The 20,334-nt window shown below is 43.1% G+C and overlaps 1 protein-coding gene across 1 annotated transcript in view; it reads left to right on the top strand.

Moving 5' to 3' along the window:
- LOC130113060 (VPS10 domain-containing receptor SorCS1) overlaps positions 1–3,173 on the top strand; it is a 316,719-nt gene extending 313,546 nt beyond the window's left edge. The window contains exons 24-27 of the mRNA XM_056280571.1: positions 613–712; positions 1,206–1,311; positions 2,564–2,721; positions 3,109–3,173. Of these exons, the coding sequence (XP_056136546.1) occupies positions 613–712; positions 1,206–1,311; positions 2,564–2,721; positions 3,109–3,173 (429 nt within the window). The remainder of the gene's footprint in view (positions 1–612; positions 713–1,205; positions 1,312–2,563; positions 2,722–3,108) is intronic.
- Positions 3,174–20,334: the final 17,161 nt, after the last annotated feature.

Raw genomic sequence — 20,334 nt, 5'->3', positions numbered from 1 at the left:
CTTTATGAGGAAAAAGATTATGACCGAACATGATCAGACTGCAGCTGGCATTTTGCAGTTTCCCTTTTGGTCTGGGTAATCTGCCTGATTTATATCAAAAGCTGCATGGTTGTTTGACGAAAACGTTGCTGTCACCGTTAAAAGCGGCGATCAGGGAAGTTTTCACTGCACGTATGTCATGTACTCATGTAAAGAGTTCCTCTACACATTGATTCCTACATAGATGTTCTTCAACATCATATGGAGTTGTTGGGGGAGAACATATAACCTCTGGGTTATCTGTTGGTTACAGCTGTCTAGTTTGACAACTGTCAACAAAAGGTGTGTACCATCGAGATCAGGGAAAATGCATTGTTTTGGTGGATGTTCAAGGAAAAAAATGCAAAGATTGACAGAGACTGTGAACATTCATTTTGCTTAGTATGTATTCATGTATGCATTTATGTATGTTTGTCTGTAAGAAGTTATATAATTTGAAGACTTAGAACAAACTTGATCCACAGATTTGGTAACAATGGCCTCGATCTGCAGACAGTCACAGTTTGACTTTTTACAGTATGACTTCATTATCAAGAACTGTTTGCACGCCATTTGGTCTGTCTGCCCCAACAGCTCTCCGAGGTTTTACTCAGTGCCTTGAATCAGAACCTTGTCCAGTTTACCTTACGACCTGGGGTCCAAGTCACAGTGTATGCGGCCCACCTATCAGCAGGTAAAGACTGATGCATGTACAGATAAAACTGCCTGTGTGTCTTAACTACCAAGCCGACCAGCAGGGCCTGTCTATACCTGGGTCCTGCTAGTTGTAACATGGGTTATAACATCAAGCATGTAGAAAGTTAGAGTGGTGAAGACACAGACCTGGACACAGGTTTTTTTTTCTTCTCTTTTTGTTGCCCCATCAACTAACAATCCCAACCCTGTGTCTGATTGGCTCCAACTATGTAGCTACACAGAGACATTCAAAGAATGAGCATCGTTACAAGTATGTGTGCCTCTTCCTATTGGGGATGCTGCTACTGTCCTAAGGGGCTAATAAGATAAAGAGTAAGAGAAGTCAATATTACTGAAATTACTTTATTTACATTATGCTTAAAATAGGGGTCACATTTCATTGCTGTCTCCTTTATGTCATATTTTAGCTGGGTGAAAATACATTTTATGGTCCAACTTCTACTTTGTGATTGTTTCCTTCTCACTTGCAGCGCCCCTAGTGGACACCAATGAGAACCACAGTGGCTCCGCCATGCTAATGCTGCTGTCAGTAGTGGTTGTGGGTTTAGCTGTGTTTGTCATCTACAAATTCAAAAGGTAAAGTGTTTAGGACATGTCATGTCCACGTGGCTATTATAACTGCACCCAAATGTGAAGGATTTGAAATTGTCCATCCATGTATGAGAACTCCTGACAGTAAACGCTTCTCTCTAGCAAGGCGTTATCCCCGTCTGTCAAACATCTTCGCATAAACCAGCAGCTTCTCAGTGGAGAGCTGGCCTTTTCTTGCAATTCTGCAAGGGTCCTGAAATTCTTTTATGAAAGCATTCTTGTGGGGAAAAATGTCAGTCAGTCTTCAGGCGTTATCAATACTTAGCCCTTTGAGGGCGGACAGTTAACCTTTCTCAAACGTTAAATAATTTCCCCTTGCCAAGTTGCAGCTGAATGGGAAAAGGGCACTCTCCCTGAAATCTATAGAAATGTGCAGGAACAGATAATAAAAGTTCAAACTTTCCTGTTATTGCTGCCAGCATATGTAAATAATGTGTAGGCATACAGACAAAGTAATTAAGCAAAAAAAAAGTACCTTCCTGGACCTGAATTTAGATGAATGAACGATTTTCACCCACTATGTGAGGTTGGAAGAGTCTCTACCAGTGGCAGCTAGCCAGTACAGGGCGCTGGGGCGTTGCCCCTTTCAAACATCAAGAGAATCTACTTAAACATGTTAAATATAATTTAGTTGTATAATGCAAATAATTATGAAATAAAAGTGTTTTTCAGTCTGTGAGCGCCTGTCAGCAGCCATTAAATATGGGTTCCAAAATTGATTTCTGTCTGAACACATATACTTCCTGGGTGAGGGGCGCCGGCCAAACGATACCTTATGTAGGCCCTCAAACTTTTGGCGAGCACGTGACCTGAGGCTGCTGTCTGATTGGTTTCTTCAGAGTTTCTAGGGGGCGCTGTTCTGTGTTCCCCAGACACTACCTCTTTGATTGGCAGCAAATTGGTATTGTTTTCATGTTTTTTGATCTAATGTGATTGGACCGTTCTCATGGCTGTCAATCATGTTCACACCCACCATGACGCCTCGTCTCAACTGTCAATCAATCATCCACCATCTACGAACCCTGATGAAATCTATAGGCTACATTGTCCTTCTTAATAACTCCACGACTGTGTGGACATTAAAGCAGCTGTCAGGTGTGCTGTGCCAAGGTAAATTGCACTCCCCCCCAAACATTTTTAGCACCAGCTGCCACTGGTCTCTACTCTGTTGCTTTCTTAGTTAGGCTTTTATTATTATTATTATTATCCCTCGCCTCACTATAAATCTTTCCTCAAGGAAGATCCCAGGCCTCAACGTCTATGCGCAAATGCAGAACGAAAAAGAACAAGAAATGATAAGTCCAACACATCCAACGGAGAGAACGCCCAGCGCCCAACGGGACCAGGTGACTTCTCTGGAGGTTCTGGACACAGAGTCCAACACATGGCCCATTGGTAAACATTTCATTTGATTTGGCTTTCACTACTGTCTTGTTGTTTGGCACTTTGCTTCATTTTCTGTTCCACACTTATTATTTCATGCATCATTTGTTATGCTGTGTTTCTGAGGATTTTGAATGGGTTCATTCAATCGGGGGGGGGGGGGCGAACAAAGGACAAACACAAAACTGAATGTGACAAATATAAAGATTATAGTTACTTCACAGAAATAGCTGCAACCTAATGTTTTATTTCCCACTTGATCACTTTCAGATATGCCTGAAGCTCTTGATATATTATTTCCCATGTACACGTTTTCTCGTTCAATACCCGTCTCTACGGCCTTTTGTGCTGACTGAGGATACATATTGCTTCTCTTATTTTCTTCTTTCTTTTTACAAGGATGTGTGAAACCTCATGCACATGTCAAATTCTCAACGGAACTTCCCACATACATCAACGTCTGAACTCTGGACTTGGGATTACTGGTCCAGCTGTGTCATGGATTTTCTTATGCCATCCGGGAGAGGATGGTTTGGAGCTTTATACCTGTGCATGGTGGACCTTGCTGACACATACCCGGCCTCTGTGATAAACCAGAGGAAACTGTACAGGTCTTCTTTTTTTTCCCCCATTTCTTTTTTTACTTATATGTCTTATAAATCAAACATTTTTGATGACGTTTATTTATATTTCAAATACTTAATTCGGAGGGGAATCCAGCATGAACTAAAGAGGAAAAAAAGAAAAAAGTAAGCATTGTTTTGGTTTTGCTTCTACGTATGTATCTGAGGTTGATTTGCTGTTCTGTGGCTCTAACAGCAGTAGTGTATTATTTACTGCTGAGAATACATCACTGATATGAAATACACATTTATTTTGTAAATCATGAATGTCTATGTCAAGAATTTGTGTATTTTAATAACAAATGTCAAACTGAGCAGAAATAATCTCATGAAATAGTCATAGCATAATTTTTCCCCTTGGTCTCTCTTGGAAAGCTGATAATGGCACAATATACATTTTCTACTGACATATTTCCTTGCATTTTGCTTTTATTTACTAGGCCTAACTGATACAGAAACAGGGTTTGGTTTTTCTTAACTATCTTGACTTTTAATCTATTTGATGTGACACACAAGTATCTAAAATACTTTCTGCTTTTAATATATAATCCTGAAGATTTACAATCAAGCAAATGTCATTTCTGGTCCTTTCTGTCATTGGTGTATTCCGCTACGAATAATCCACTGAAATCTGCTGCTGCAGAAGTACTTTTGTAGTGGCCCATTTTAATGGCTACTGTTGGGTCGGACTTTCTCTGAAAAAAAAATGTACAGTCCATAGTATTTTACGTCGGCATCATTGCAGCCAAGTGTGAAAGAAGCGGGCGGATAGTCAGGAAATTGAGGAAGAAGCGGAGTCGTTTTGTCTCGCAAGCAGTTATGGCAGAATAAGCTCATAGTAGACCTTCATGAAAAGATCATACTACATCGATAACAAAAAACCCAAGTTCAACTTTTTTTTTTTTGTTTTTGCTTGTTGGGTGGTGGGGAAGGTGCTGAAGTAAACAGCACTGGACTTCTGGGAGATGACAGCATAGGTTACAGTAAGTTAAACAGAAATGACAATCTTTGGGGCTGTATCTAAGCTGATAGCTCACGTGATGACTAGATCTTGTGACATACCTTAGTGAGGAACTGCGAGCGGTCAAACACGCCGAACAGAAGAACTTAGAATTTTTAAGTAGCACCATCCTGTAAAGCCAAACAGCCTGGCCGTTTTCTTAAGCCACACTCCAGTCACAGTCAACGTCCTTACTGAAGGCAGAGAACCATTTACCTGAGCCCAAATTTGTCATTGACAGTTTGGGTGAGATACAGCTACTTTACGACAGAATTCAAAGAGCACAGCAGAGAAAGAGAGAGAGAGAGAGAGAGAGAGGTTAGGAGGAATGGAAGAGTGCTCTTCAGGGGCGTGGTGCATTAGGTTGTTCTATCAGATAGAATGGATGAGGTTGACTTCTTGAATACTTAATGCAGCCAGTCATGCTCAAGGCTGGCTAAGGTTGGTGACACATTTGGGCTAATGTCCTGACCCACTCTGGTGTAGCGCCCATCCTGATTCTGCTGGCTTATTAGGATGCTCTGAAGGACCAGAAGAACTAGAGCACAGCTGCAAACAGGCTACATACAGTACATGGATTGTTACCTTGATCAGAAAGCTGTGAAGCCCCGCAGGCTTTTGTGTTTAAAATCTGACAAATGTAAAATGTCTGACTGACAACTTTCCAATTTTTTCGATGGACCTTTTTACTCTGACATTAGTGGAGGTGTTATGATACCTGGTGAATGGAATGTTGTTAACTCTCTTGCAATATCACTCGGTGATAATTTTAGAGGAAATGCTACAAGAAACGCACACATCTACCCACTCATTCACAACCAACTGTGCGTGTGCACACACACACACACACACACACACACAGAAGTACAGTACAGAATATCATATGTATCATGGGACAATATATCATATTCAGCATTTGATTATTTTACAGTTTACAATTTAATTTAGCAGACACTTTTATCCAAAGCGACGTACATCTGAGAACTGATACAACACAAGCAAGAATCTAGGCAGGAGCGACAACACGAGTAAGTGCCATAAAGCTAAATTTGAGTCTGATAGGATGTAGGAGCCAACAGGCAGTACACAGGGGTAATACATAGAGTGTATAGAATGCATACAAGCAGATTTTTTTTCTTTATTATTCAGTCCATCAAATGCAGAGGTGTTCGCAAAAGAGCTCAGTCTTTAGTATTTTCTTAAAAATTGAGAGGGAGGGTAACTCGTTCCATCACTGCAGAACTATAGAAGAGAAGAGTCTAGCTAGCAACTTGGGGCCCTGTTGTGGTGGTAGTACCAGGCACCTTTCATTGGCAGAACGTTGTGAACGGGAGGGAGCATAGACCTGAATGAGGGAGTTCAGGTAGGCGGGAGCTGTTTTAGTTGCTGTTTTGTAAGCAAGTGTCAGGGTTTTCAATTTGATGCAAGCAGCGACTGGGAGCCAGTTTGGGATTGTTGAAGACCAGATGTGCCGCTGAGTTCTGGATCATCTGTAGAGGTTTGAACATACATGTGGGGAGGCCTGCCAGTAAGGAGTTGCAGTAGTCAATGTGTGATATTATGAGGGCCTGTACCAGGAGTTGTGCTGCATGCTCAGACAGGTGGGAGCTGATCTTCCTGATATTGTATAGGACAAATTGACATGATTGAGCAATTGAGGCCATGTGAACCTTAATGGTTAGTTGGTCATCAATCATGATACCCAAATTGTGGGCATGAGTTGGGTTGATTCGAGCTGGATACTGATCTCTTGTTGTAAAGAGGGCCTGCCTGGGATTACAAAGAGCTCAGTCTTAGAGAGGTTAAGTTGAAGATGGCATTCTTTCATCCATGCCAATATATTGGCAAGGCATGATGCTATCCGAGCTGAGAATGTGTGGTCTTCCGGTGTGAATGACAGGAAGAACTGGGTGTCATTAGCATATCAATGATATGAGAAACCATGGGAGCAAATGATTGCACCAAGGGAGGTGGTGTGTATTCCGAAGAGAAGGGGACTGAGCACTGACCCTTGATGGCAAGCCGTGGACAAGCTATGCTGTTTGGACACTTCTCGGCTCCAAGATACTCTACAATATCTCCCTGAGGGGTAGGACATGAACAAACGGTTGGCAGTTCCTGAGATACCAAGCTCAGTGAGTGTGGAGAGGAGGGTTCAGTCATTAACCGTGTCAAAGGCAGCACAGCAATAGAGCTGAGAACTGACCAGTAGCTCTAGCTGAACGAGTTACTCCATTACCGACAGGAGTGCAGTCTCGGCAGAGTGCCCCTGCTTAACGCCAGACTGATTCATACAGGTTATTCTCAGAAAGGAATTCAGAGACTTGCTTAAAGGCTGTGCACTCAAGTATTTTGACAGGAAGGGCAGGAGTGAAACTGGTCTGAAGTTTTCAACCTGGGCTAGGTTGAGAGTATGTTTTTTGAGGAGCAGGGTGACCCGAGCTTGCTTAAATGTGGTGGGGAACACACCCGTTGTGAGTGAGGAGTTGATGATATGTGGGGTGAAGTGTGGGGGAAATGTTCCGTAGAAGGTTGGATGGTATCAGGTCAAGTGGACAGGTAGTGGGGTCGAGAGTCTAGCAGAAGTTTAGACATTCAATTTTACTGTGAAGAAATAGATTCCCCTTAACTTAGAGATGTGACACTGCAATATGTGTTGATTGATTGTTGAGTTAAACAGCTGGGCTAGTGTATCTCTATTTGAAAGGAAACATGAATATTTTAAAGCTGCATGCTGTGATTTTTTTTTTTAAATTTAATCTGCTCTCATTTTCATCTTCAATCTTCCTTTGATTTTACACCAGTGAACAGCATGGTAGGGGTCATTGAAAAAATAATGGTTATTGAATCGCTGTATATCAGCTGGATCAATGAAATGTCTGTGAAAATCAGCAATAAGACTATAATTTGGCTCCAAAGTCCTAATACACAAAAATCAAAGTGTAGACTTTTCTTGTACAAGCTTTCAAACTGCAAACGTGGAAGTCTTAATGCCACCAGCAAACATTCAAATTTCAATTAATCAATGAAAGAACACTGAGCTGTCTCTATGTCTCAAATCACAATCACCTGCGGTAGCTGTTAGTTTGTATAGCTCATGGGGTCAAGGGTCATGAAACGTCCAGCGCTAATCCAAACCTCAACTAACAAAGGCCACAAAATCACTCAGACCAGACAGGATTGGAAGCTCAAGAAAGAACTTTTTCATACTAAAAGCACCTTCTGCCTTTGGATTTCTTAGTAAGGCAGTTGAGACAGTTGAGGACAGGTAGCGCTCTGTGGAGGTTCTGCCACTTCTTCTCGCCTCTCGATGAGGACATGCTGGGATGTCACGCAAAGCCAAGATGTGGGAAAGAATTCCAACCTGTAGAGCAACTTTGAGCTGAACCCGCCCCCTCTCTCTTCTTTCTCTCTCTCTCGCCCCTTCTCTTAGAGTTAGCAAGGTTATTTTTGTAGAGAAATACTGATAATGATTAAAAAAACTGTTTTATTACTGTACAGCTTTTATATAACAACAGACGTTAAGGTGTTACAATATTTCAGTGTTTTATTTTTACCTCAGCTGTGTTGTGTGTAATTGTTTTATGCATTTACAATCATATTTATTGAATGGGAAGAAGTCTGTTAATTGTGTTTTCATTTTCTTACATTTGTAAAGAAATACTATGTATTTGCGAAAGTAATATTCAACCTATAAAGAAAATAAATTAAATGGATGTTTGAGTCTTCTTTTGTCAACACTAACAAGTTCACATTATTTCAAGCCCTACAGAACATTTCTTGAATCATATTTGCAGATATAGAGAAATGCAGACCTTCAATTAACTTAAAAAGGTAAATTGATGTTTGGTACTAGTGTAGTTATTTGTAATAAATGCTTATCTAATTTTTTTTTATTATAAGTCATTATCTAAAAGTAATTGGACTTGGCAAGAAAAAAACATATAAATTAAGATAATAGCTATTGTTTATCTGAATTTCTTCAAGTAACAAATGTTCTCAAGTCAGTATTTTATAATACTGTAATGCTGGGTATAATGTCTTGTTATGTGTGTTGCTTTGCAGTGATTTTATTGAGGGAGGTGTCCACCGTAGTGGGTAATTGGCTGAGAAGTTGCTCAGGGCAGGTAAAAGGGGGGCGTGTAAATTGCTACATTTTTCGCAGAGAATGACTGCGACTTCATGAGAGAGAGGACGGCAGATTTGTGCTATGGAGAGTTAGCTAATAGGGAGTTCAAGGCCAGAGAGAGCCAGTGGGTTAGCCACCCTGTTGGTTTTTTTTAACGAGGTTGAGCCTCTCCACTCTTTATCTTCTTCATAGCTTCCCTCACTTCCTCCTTGCTAATCCACTGCACTTCCTGATTCACTATCCCCACATCAATCAAACTTTTCTCTCATTTTATTCATTCATCAGCCCCTCAAAGTATTCCTTTCACCTTCTCAACACACTCTCCTTGCTTGTCAGCACATTTCCATCTCTATCCTTGATCGCCCTAACTTGCTGCACATCCTTCGCAGCTCGATCCCTCTGTCTAGCCAATCGGTACAAGTCCTTTTCTCCTTCCTTAGTGTCCAACCTCTCATACAACTCGCCATATGCCTTTTACTTTGGCTTCGCCACCACTCTTTTCACTTTATGCTGCATCTCCTTGTACTCCTGTCTACTTTCTTCATTTTTCTGCGTATCCCACTTCTGCTTTGCCGACCCCTTCCTCTTTATACTTTGCTGTACTCCCTCATTCCACCACCAAGTCTCCTTGTCTTCCTTCCTCTGTCCAGATGACACACCAAGTACCTTCCTAGCTCTCTCCTTCACTATTTCTGCAGTGGTTGCTCAGCCATCCAGCAACTCTTCACTACCACCCAATACCTATCTTAACTCCTCCCTGAACTCCACACAACAGTCTTCCTTCTTCGATTTCCACCATTTGATCCTTGGCTTTGCCTTCACTCTCTTCCTCTTCTTGATCTCCAAAGTCATCCTACAGACCACCATCTGAAGCTGCATAGCTACGTTCTCCCCGTCACCACCTTGCAGTCTCCCATCCTTTTCAGATCGTGTCTCCTGCATAAGATATAGTCCACCTGAGTACACTTTCCTCCACTCGTATACGTCACCCTGTGTTCCTCCCTCTTCTTGAAATATGTATTCACCACAGCCATTTCCATCCTTTTCACAAAATCCACGACCATCTGTCCTTCCACATTTCTCTCCTTGACACCATACCTACCCATCACATCACCACCTCATCACCCCTGTTCCCTTCACCAACATGCCCATTGAAGTCCGCTCCAATCAGCACTTTCTCCTCCTTGGGTACACGCTCTACCACTTCAGCGAACTCACTCCAGAATTCCTCTTTCTCTTTCATCTCACACCCAACTTGTGGGGCATATGTGTTGATAATATTCATCGATATACCTTCGACTTCCATCTTCAGACTCATCACTCTGTGCGACACTCGATTTACCTCCAACACACTTTTGACATATTCTTGCTTCAGAATTATCCCTACCCAATTTCTCCTCCCATCCACACCATGTTAGAAGAATTTGAACCCACCTCCGATGCATCTGGCCTTACTCCCTTCTACCACTCTAGTGCCAACATTCAAAGTTCCAACTCTCACCTCCAAACTCCTACCCTTCCTCCTCTCCCGTTGCCTCTGGACATGCCTTACCCCTCTCCTTCTCTTTCACCCAACAGTAGCATAGTTTCCACCAGCACCCTACTGGTTAACAGTACCAGTGGCAGTCGTTGGTAACTCAGGCTTCGACCAATCCAGTATGGAAATTTGATTTATGATCCACATATTTGATTTGGCAAAGGATTTATGCTGGATGCCCTTCCTGAAGCAACCCTCCCCATTTATCTGGGCTTGGAACCAGTACTAAGAATGCACTGGCTTGTGCATCTTCAGTGGCTGGGTTGCAATATTCAAATAAATGTTTAGCATATTGCACATAATTTGACAATACCAAGTGTAGATCAGTCACAGCATGCTTCAAGGTAAAAGTGCCCAAAAAGGCTTGCATATCACATGGTCAAACCTCATCCGTTGCTTCGTTCACGTCAGCTTTTCCTACTGACCATCAGTGGAAGGAATGTTGACTCTTATGTGATGTACAACACAGGCAGGCAAGACGATGTGATTTGCTTTGCCAAGGTTCCCCTCTTGTAGCACTCACTCAACAGAAAAAATGATAAGCTGCCAGACGATATTGTGTGCAGAGAGCAAAAGACAGGAAAGATGGTTATTCATCAGGAAGCTCTGCAAGTACTGATCATATACATTAGCAGCTACTCCCAGAAAATTGAATCAGTTCATCAGGACATAAAGTTTAGTGAGAGAAACGTTTAATCACTCACCTAAGTGACTTCATCAGTCTCAACTGACTGCGGATATCCCCAGCCTTATAAACGCAGTTGCATAACGACTGAAACTGGTGGTCTAACACAGGTACATGTGCAGTGCCATGCATATTAAACAAATTGCAAACTGTGCCGGTTTCAGTTTTTCATTGTGGTCATTGTATTAGCAAGTTACCTAAGTGACAACAACAAATAACGTAAGGGCAAAGGAAATTTATAGTGAGAGACGGGAAAATATACTATAGAATTTATCCGGGTAACAAGAGGTTGCCATGTAATCAGTACAAACATGTTGAGAAAACTGCTTGTCCAATGTTGCCGTGTATCACCACACTAGCCTATAACTATTACTTCGGTGGCCAAAACATAGAGTCAGGTGGTAAAATACTCAATGGTCCTCTTCCCTCGCGGCCCTGCTGGTCTTGGTTGTCTTTTCCAGTTTATCTTCAGGATCCTGAAGGAAGTATTCAACACACCTCTGTCCATGTGAGGGGTAAAACTTTCATGCATAGTAATGCATACACAGGCTGTTTTGGGGTTGGCTTCGGCGTCAGCGTCCAACAAAAACTGCCCATGCTGAAATTCATTGCAGCAGAGTGAGTCAGTTTCTGTTGGCATCAGAGGGCAATTTGAGCAAAGGCACCACCAGTAGCTGCTTGCTCTTGGCAGCTCAGAATATGGATGGTCCCCGCCGGACACATCCTCTTGCTCGGCTAATGTAGCAGCAGCCTCGGCCTCTCTCTGCAGCATTTCTGCATGCAGAAATGAGCATGCAGAAAGACATTTCTGAGCTTGTATATTCTGGCTCAAACGAATACGGTTGAATATCCGAGTCCGCCGAAACACTGTAAAATGTACTCTCGTCCATAAGATCCTCTGCACTCACATTTTAGGGTGCCATTTTCACTTTTGGAAACATAGCTAGTTTGCAAGGTGGAGAACAAGGAAATTTTGTTTTTGAGTGACATCTAAAGCACACCCCCGGAGGTGGAGACTAGAAATCCAAGCTGGACTTAAACTGTAGTTCTTCCTTGTCACCAACTACATCACTGACGCATCAAATTACGACACTGGTGCCGGAAGAAGAACAGATGTCAACTATGTCCCAGAGACACAGAGAACATTGCCAACAACGGCAGAAGTTTTTTACACTATATCCCAAATTCGGATAGACAGAGATAATGTTGAAAATCGGCGAATTGGCCCTTTAACTCTGCTGCTAGCCCTAAACCTAAATCCTAACCCTAAACCCACCCTTCTCTCTAAATTTAACCAGCCTAAACTAAGCTTATTTCCCAATCTCTCTGCCTAATTGAAACCTCCCCACCAAATCCACAACCCCACCCAGACCTAACCCAAGCCCCATCATACCACTATCACAACCTCAACTATTCTGTTCCAACTCCTAATCCTACGCTGTTTTAACCCCCCTCACTTTTAACACAAACCACCTATACATATGACATTTTTTCAGATGTCTACATATTGCCAACTACAATTGAAGACAACAATTATACACTCTCGGTGTGTTGCCTATCTTAATTATACATTTATTGATGTGCTTATTATGCTTTTATAGAAGGGTCACAAATGTCATGTCTCACAAGGAGATTTTTTTCAATTTCAAGACATGTTTTCAGGGTGATTGAAGGAGGCAGTCATGTTTGTTTGCTGGTTTTATATGTATTTCATGTTTTATGAGGTTTGGTATGCATGTTTTATGTTTCTATATTTATTAGTTGAAATTGACACAAACTCTAATCACTTATAGATTATAATGACCTATGTACAGCTGCAGGGAGAATATACACTCACTGGCCACTTTATTAGGTACACCTTGCTAGTACCGGGTTGGACCCCCTTTTGCCTACAGAACTGCCTTAATCCTTCGTGGCATAGATTCAACAAGGTACTGGAAACATTCCTCAGAGGGTTTGGTCCATATTGACATGATAGCATCACGCAGTTGCTGCAGATTTGTCGGCTGCACATCCATGATGCGAATCTCCCGGTCCACCACATCCCAAAGGTGCTCTATTGGAGTGAGATCTGGTGACTGTGGATGCCATCTGAGTACAGTGAACTCATTGTAATGTTCAAGAAACCAGTCTGAGATGATTCGAGCTTTATGACATGGCGCGTTATCCTGCTGGAAGTAGCCATCAGAAGATGGGAACACTGTGGTCATAAAGGGATGGACATGGTCAGCAACAATACTCAGGTAGGCTGTGGCGTTGACACGATGCTCAATTGGTACTAAGGGGCCCAAAGTGTGCCAAGAAAATATCCCCCACACCATTACACCACCACCACCGGCCTGAACCGTTGATACAAGGCAGGATGGATCCATGCTTTCATGTTGTTGACGCCAAATTCTGACCCTACCATCCGAATGTCGCAGCAGAAATCGAGACTCATCAGACCAGGCAACGTTTTTCCAATCTTCTATTGTCCAATTTTGGTGAGCCTGTGCGAATTGTAGCCTCAGTTTCCTGTTCTTAGCTGACAGGAGTGGCACCCGGTGTGGTCTTCTGCTGCTGGAGCCCATCTGCCTCAAGGTTCGACGTGTTGTGCGTTCAGAGATGCTCTTCTGCATACCTCGGTTGTAATGAGTGGTTATTTGAGTTACTGTTGCCTTTCTGTCAGCTCGAACCAGTCTGGCCATTCTCCTCTGACCTCTGGCATCAACAAGGCATTTTCGCCCACAGAACTGCCGCTCACTGGATATTTTCTCTTTTTCGGACCATTCTCTGTAAACCCTAGAGATGGTTGTGCATGAAAATCCCAGTAGATCAGCAGTTTCTGAAATACTCAGACCAGCCCGTCTGGCACCAACAACCATGCCACATTCAAAGTCACTTAAATCACCTTTCTCCCCCTTTCTGATGCTCGGTTTGAACTGCAGCAGATCGTCTTGACCATGTCTACATGCCTAAATGCATTGAGTTGCTGCCATGTGATTGGCTGATTAGAAATTTGCGTTAACGAGCAGTTGGACAGGTGTGCCTAATAAAGTGGCCGGTGAATGTAGAACTCAAAAACTTTCCTTTTAAACATCGTCTCCACTTCACCCTATGCTCAAAGGCAAATGTTTTTTGAAAATAATCTTTTAAAATTGTAATCAGTACTACAATTCTAAATAAAAAAAAGTATTATTCTGGCATTCATAAAGAGGAAGTAAAATAGAGCACACGTGCCATGCAGTGGACCCTAGCACCATTAGGTTCTGGATGTCTGCAGAAACAGAACACAACCTAATGGTTCTTGGAATCCGCTGTACTTTTAAGACCTCTTTTCACTGTGCCTGAGTTGAGTTTTTTGAATAGCCATGTTACGGCCACAGCTAAGTCCTCACAATACATGTCGGTAACAAACATTTCCACACCTACATCCATCCATCCATTATCCAAACCGCTTATCCTGGTGTCAGGGTCGAGGGGATGCTGGAGGCTATCCCAGCAGTCATTGGGCGGCAGAAGGGGAGACACCCTGGACAGGCCGCCAGTCCACCACAGGGCCGATCCACACCTACATCACTAAAATAATTGGTTTCTGTTTTAGTTAGACTAGTTTAATCTATAGTCACACACAGAAAACCAGGCTACGCATTTTCCATTTATCATTTCAAGTTATTAGCATGTTTTTTGTTTTTATTTTTGTTTGTTTTGTTTTGGGGTTTTTTTTTCCCCGTTTTTCTCCCCAATTGTATTTGGCCAAATACCCCACTCTTCCGAGCCGCTGCTCCACCCCCTCTGCCGATCCGTGGAGGGCTGCAGACTACCACCACCTCCTCCAATACATGTGGAGTCGCCATCTGCTTCTTTTCACCTGACAGTGAGGAGTTTCGCCAGGGGGACGTAGCGCGTGGGAGGATCACGCTACCCCCCCCCCGAACAGGCGCTCCGACCGACCAGAGGAGGCGCTAATGCAGCGATCAGGACAAATACCCACATCCGGCTTCCCACCCGCAGACATGGCCAATTGTGTCTGTAGGGACGCCCGACCAAGCCGGAGATTCTCGTGTTGATAGGAAACGGAATAGACCGGACGCCCATTCATATACATGTTGACAAGACACTAGCTTCTATTTGGGTGCACACATTTAGTAACTTTGTGATGTCATCATTGCTGTTAAGTTTCGTATGAACTGTGTTAATATTGTAGCGAATTCGGGGGACAACGCAACCACAGGAACTGCCGCGGCCGGGAAGCGAACCCGTATCGCCCGCACCGCAGGAGACATCGCTAACCGCTCGACTAAAGGGTCCGACCCGCCGGCCAGCGGCCAGCGTGTCTTCTTATCCATGCACGTTACACTATGTAGTTTCTTTGTTCGAGTTACCGTGTTGATGCGGTTGGAAGCGCTGCTAAATACCGGAAGTCGGCTCCAGCATTTACCAAGTCATGCCATACTGGGGGGGGGGGGGCTTTAGGAGGGTAACTTAATTCCTGATTTTGTAGTTTACTAAAATTATATATAGTCTGTGTAGTTATTAGGTTTCCTACTAAACTTACTGGACTTATGAGCCAGATGGTTTGTGTGTGTGTGTGTGTGTTTTGCAGTTATTCTGATATGTGGCTTTTGTTCACCCCCTGTGTGATTGGGCGGATCACGAAGTATAAAACCTTCCCCTGCGCGTCATTGGTAGGTGGCAGTAATACGCCTTAAAAGCTAGTTGCCAACCGCCATTAAATACAATAAGAAGAAAGAAGAAAGTAAAAAAAGAAGAAGAAGAAGACGACGAAGAAGAAGGAGGAGACAAAGAAGCAGCAGCAGCAGCAGCAGCACATTTGATTTGGTGAGTTTGTTCAGTTCAGTCCTTGTTAAGTTGTAGCTTGGTTGAACAATGTTGTGTTTTATTACCTTTTTTTAGACCCTGAACTTTTGCTGGATATTATGTTATCTTTTTTTTGAAGCTTTTGGGTAAATAAAACCGTTATTTTCATGAAAACATATGTGAATCCTTCTGTCTGCTGGCCTGGGGCCTCATGTATCAATCGTTACGATGGGCAAATTTGTTCTTACACACCCATGGGATTTTTCTAGCCCTGAAGTTGTCTCAGAGCCCAGTGTAGAACTGGTTAACCCCTGAATTTAGACACCGACGGGCTAACACTGATGTCTTTGCAGGCCTGGCTGATCGCTCGTTTGAGAGGGGTAGACAGTAGATGTTAGGAGAAAGGAATTACAAATAACCATCATACTTTGCTACTGACTGTCAGACAATCTTGAGGGGTAAAACATTCCATGGGTGTGTAAGAACTAATCTGCCCATAGTAATGATTGATACATGAGGTCCCTGATACCCCACTTCTGAGCATCTGAAAATCCGTGTACTACCAGGGGACATTTTTAAATCATATTGCTACATAACGAAAATGTATTTCTGCATAGACAAATGAGCTCGATTTAAAGTATGATTAGCTTATTGATACTCACTTTGTTGTTGTTATGAATGGCAAACCAAATACTTCAAACTAGATCGATTTTGAAACCTTCAACAAAAAAAAAATCACCATTTTTATTCACATACTTTTTCTTGGATTGGCTTAAACAAACAGTAACGATAATTCAAGTTGAGTAAATACCATAGTTTGGACCAGTCAGTTTAGTGGTTCTAAAGATGGTGCACTCATGAATGAGAATGATGGAGACGTTCATGACAAGGATGTTAATTTCAGCATCACTGCAACCTTCAGCAGGTTCAGGTAGAAGTAGGATGGTGATGGTGGGAGTGGTCGTGCAGACTGGAGATTTAGTAGAGTTCAGCTGCAAGCTGTAATTGGGGTATTGATGACAGCAGTGTTTACAGACGGACCGACACAGACAGACAGACAGACAGACAGACAGACAGACAGACAGACAGACATTCATTAACTGAATGAAAATTTCTTCAATATACTGGGCATATACCAAGTGAATAACAATCACTTCCTACTGAATAACAATTACTTTCTTCCCACTAGAGGCTCAATAGAAAAACAACTACTGCTATTCAGATGACATAGACATCCAAAGGTCTGTTTATGGGAATCAGAGAGAGAGAGAGAGAGAGAGAGAGAGACCACAGAGCAGTGTGGTTGCTGATGCAGAGTGATACTGATGCTGACAGTAGTGGGGGTTGGTAGCTGCGGGCTGCGGCAGTCTGGTCAGGAGGCTTCCATGAGGGACTCTTTAATCGCTCTTAGACAGTGCCTCAGTGCTCAGGGGAGACAGAAGATTACCCGGAGATCAATGCCAACAGGGGCTGACTCTGCTGACATTCTCAAGGTAGTGTGCTGCAGTGGCCCCATAGGACTCAGATGCCAATAGAGGCTGACATCACTGCAGATTTGGCATGAAGGGGACTCTGAAAGTAAAGATGAGTGCTGCTGGTTGGAAGTCAATAGCGAGGGGATCAAACAACATCTTATAGGGTTTTAACTGGTGTGACCGCTGACAAAGCTCGACTGAAACTCTGTCATGTAGAATTGTGGTAACTTGCACATGTCTGCACATGTTGGTGGTTGCTGTACCTAGTTTCAGTGGCTGGATTTTAAATACACTCCGGTAAGGGCAGTAAGGGAAGTCAGACCCAAAGAAGGCCAGGAAAACTATTAAAACACTGAAGGCAAGACCAGATTGTGTTAGCATTTGGCAATTTTAGGGAACATACATTTCAGTTTTGAGCTAGTTATTTTTTTTATTTTGGGTAACATTATAAACAATTCTTAACTGCCCTCATTCCCACTGTAAAAACTGAATCCTTTTCATTCTCCCACACACTGATTAGGCCACCTCTAATAAGCAGTCATGATGGCCCATGGTGTTCATTAAAAACCCTGGGCTTAATAAAAAGCGCTCGAACATTGGAACGCACGAACTAATTGCTTGGATAGGGAAAACCTTGTGCGGGAAGGGCAGGATGAGGACGGTCCCATCAGCGAGCTTAGGATCCACTGTGTTCCTTGGATTGATGGAGTTGTCACAGTAATATCATCCATGAATACTCTGTAGGCCGGATGTCTTATTCCATCATCCACTTTTAGCCCTGTACAAAGCACTTCTCCTTTGTTTAGTAGTAGGTTCATAGCAGCCACAAACGTGACCACCAATATTGTGTATCCTGCCATGATGCCCATCCCAAGCCTCTGCCATTTGGTGGTGAAATTTCCCATGGTGAACCTCATTTTCAGCGAATCCATGTGTGACATCACAATCTTGACTACCTCTGATGGTACTTGGTAGTACTCCAATGCATTTTGGGTCAGCTGGTGAGGTACGCTTGAGTAGGCTTTGGCGAGGTCTAACCATATGACTTGAGTGCATTGTTGTTGCTCTTTGCTTCTCCGATGACCTGGCTGATCACGGATGTATGCTCCAGACATCCTGAGTTCCCTGGGACTCCTCGTTTCTGGACACTTGTGTCAATGTACACATTGGCGAGTAGATACGATGTTAGTCTTTTAGCAATGATGGACCAGATTATTTTCCCTTCAACGTCTAGCAGGGAGATCTCTCGAAACTGGTCAAGTCCTACCGAGTTCAGTTCTTTAGGGACAAAGCAGCCTTCAGCAAGTGTTCAGAGCCGGGATCCTGTTTTTATTTTATTTTTTTTCTTCCAGAGTGTCTGCAAAAACGTCGATAGCCTCTTCAGTAGCCGTGAACAGTTTTTGTAGATCTTGTAAGTGGTGCCAGATGGTCCTGGAGCAGATCCTGCTCGAGCTTTTTCCACTACTGCCCTTACTTCAAGGGGTGCGTGGCTTGAGTGTTGGCAACTAGAAAGGACCGTCTTCCAATCGAATGTCTCTACTGGGGTCGCCATGTGCTGCTGCTACACTATTCTCCACTTCTTCTTTAGAAAATATCAGTCTCCCACTTTTAGGCTTTCCGATGAGGTCAGCTGTGAAATGGAAGGGGTTGTTAAAAAAGGCTTTCCTCTGTTGACGCTTCTCTGTTTTTGCTGCATTGTCTCTGTCTTGCGAAGCTAGAGTAGGTTTTTTCGCAGCTCTGAGCTTAGTTGATTCACTCACTGGCTTAGCAAAATTAAGACTACAAATAACCCATAATGCAACTCTCTGTAAAATACTGTAGTTACTCTGGTACTCTCTCCATTCAAAAATGATATCTGTTGGAATGAATTAACATGTAATTGTTTAGTCCTGAAATATAAGACAACCCCAATTTTTTAAACCTAAGTTTCAGATTTTTCCCCCTTATATTAGGGTCAATAAGGTGTCCTTTGGTAGAGAACTCTCAGCAAAGATTTTTTTCTGTTAATTTGGTTTCTGGAGCAGCACAAAAAATGCTTTGGCATGTAATATTATAAGGAAAACCTGCACTGATCATCTCACACATGGCCTCTCTGGAATCCAACTGACAGAAATCCATCGTAGCGACGGCGAACTTTAATCCCTGCAGTGTGTGTGTGTGTGTGTGTGTGTGTGTGTGTGTGTGTGTGTGTGTTCATCTTTATATCTAAGCACCATGCATTGGAACAAGCTTACAGCCTGCTATTTCCCTCAAGGGTGTTTGTGTGTGAGAGAGACAGACAGACAGACAGACAGACAGACAGACAGACAGACAGACAGACAGACAGACAGACAGACAGACAGAGCTTGTGGGTTTATCGTTTTCTGTGTGTACCTGAACATGTACTTAGGCAGTCCATACATACAAGCATATGTGATTTGCACTGCATGCTTGTGTTACTCTGTGTCTACTGATTTCGTGAGTACATGTTTTTGGCGGCACGGTGGCACAGTGGTTAGCGCGATCGTCTCGCAGCAAGAAGGTTCTGGGTTGCAGCCCCGGGGTAGTCCAACCTTGGGAGTCGTCCTCTGTGTGTGTTTCCTCCGGGTGCTCCGGTTTCCTCCCATAGTCCTAAGACACGTAGGTCAGGTGAATCGGCCGTACTAGATTGTCCCTAGATGTGTGTGTGTGTGATGGCCTGGCGGCCTGTCCAGGGTGTCTCCCCGCCTGCCGCCCAATGACTGCTGGGATAGGCTCCAGCATTCCCGCGACCCTTAGAGCAGGATAAGCGGTTCTGATAATGGATGGATGGACGGATGCTTTTCAGAGTGCACTTGACAAAACCCTCTTAGATCTATGACGCCAATCACTGCCTTGTACCTCTCTATAAGCTGACCTGGCACGCCGATGGTAAACGTGTTAGTGACAGAATCTGCTGAGTTCAGCTGCTAGCATCCTCCTGGAGAATACACGGAAATCTCACATAAATAACCCCGAGCTCAAAGCTGGCAGAGTGACACGAGCTGACATGGCTTCAATTTCACATCTCACTTGGTAATCTTACATTGTACAATGAGTCTAGAATCTTCGAGTTAATATAAAGATTTGGGTTTCAGTATTTCAAATAATAAAAAATGCATAACTGAAAAATGAAACCAAACAAAAAGCAGAAGAAGGAGAAAGAAAGAAAGAAAGAAAGAAAGAAAGAAAGAAAGAAAGAAAGAAAGAAAGAAGGAGGATGTAACACCATCCTTCGTCAATGGCGGCAGTCCTCTTCAACACTCTCTAGCATTTGCTAATACCATCCAGGTGCGGCATTGAACGTGGGAAGCTTCCTTTGACGAGCAGCAGAAGAGGGACCACACATCACACCACCTACGCAGGTGGAAACAGTGCC

The sequence above is a fragment of the Lampris incognitus genome, chromosome 5, assembly GCF_029633865.1.
Source record: "Lampris incognitus isolate fLamInc1 chromosome 5, fLamInc1.hap2, whole genome shotgun sequence".
Lineage (NCBI taxonomy): Eukaryota > Metazoa > Chordata > Actinopteri > Lampriformes > Lampridae > Lampris > Lampris incognitus.
The sequence above is the reverse complement of the archived record's forward strand: the minus strand, read 5'-3'. Positions and strand labels throughout refer to the sequence as shown.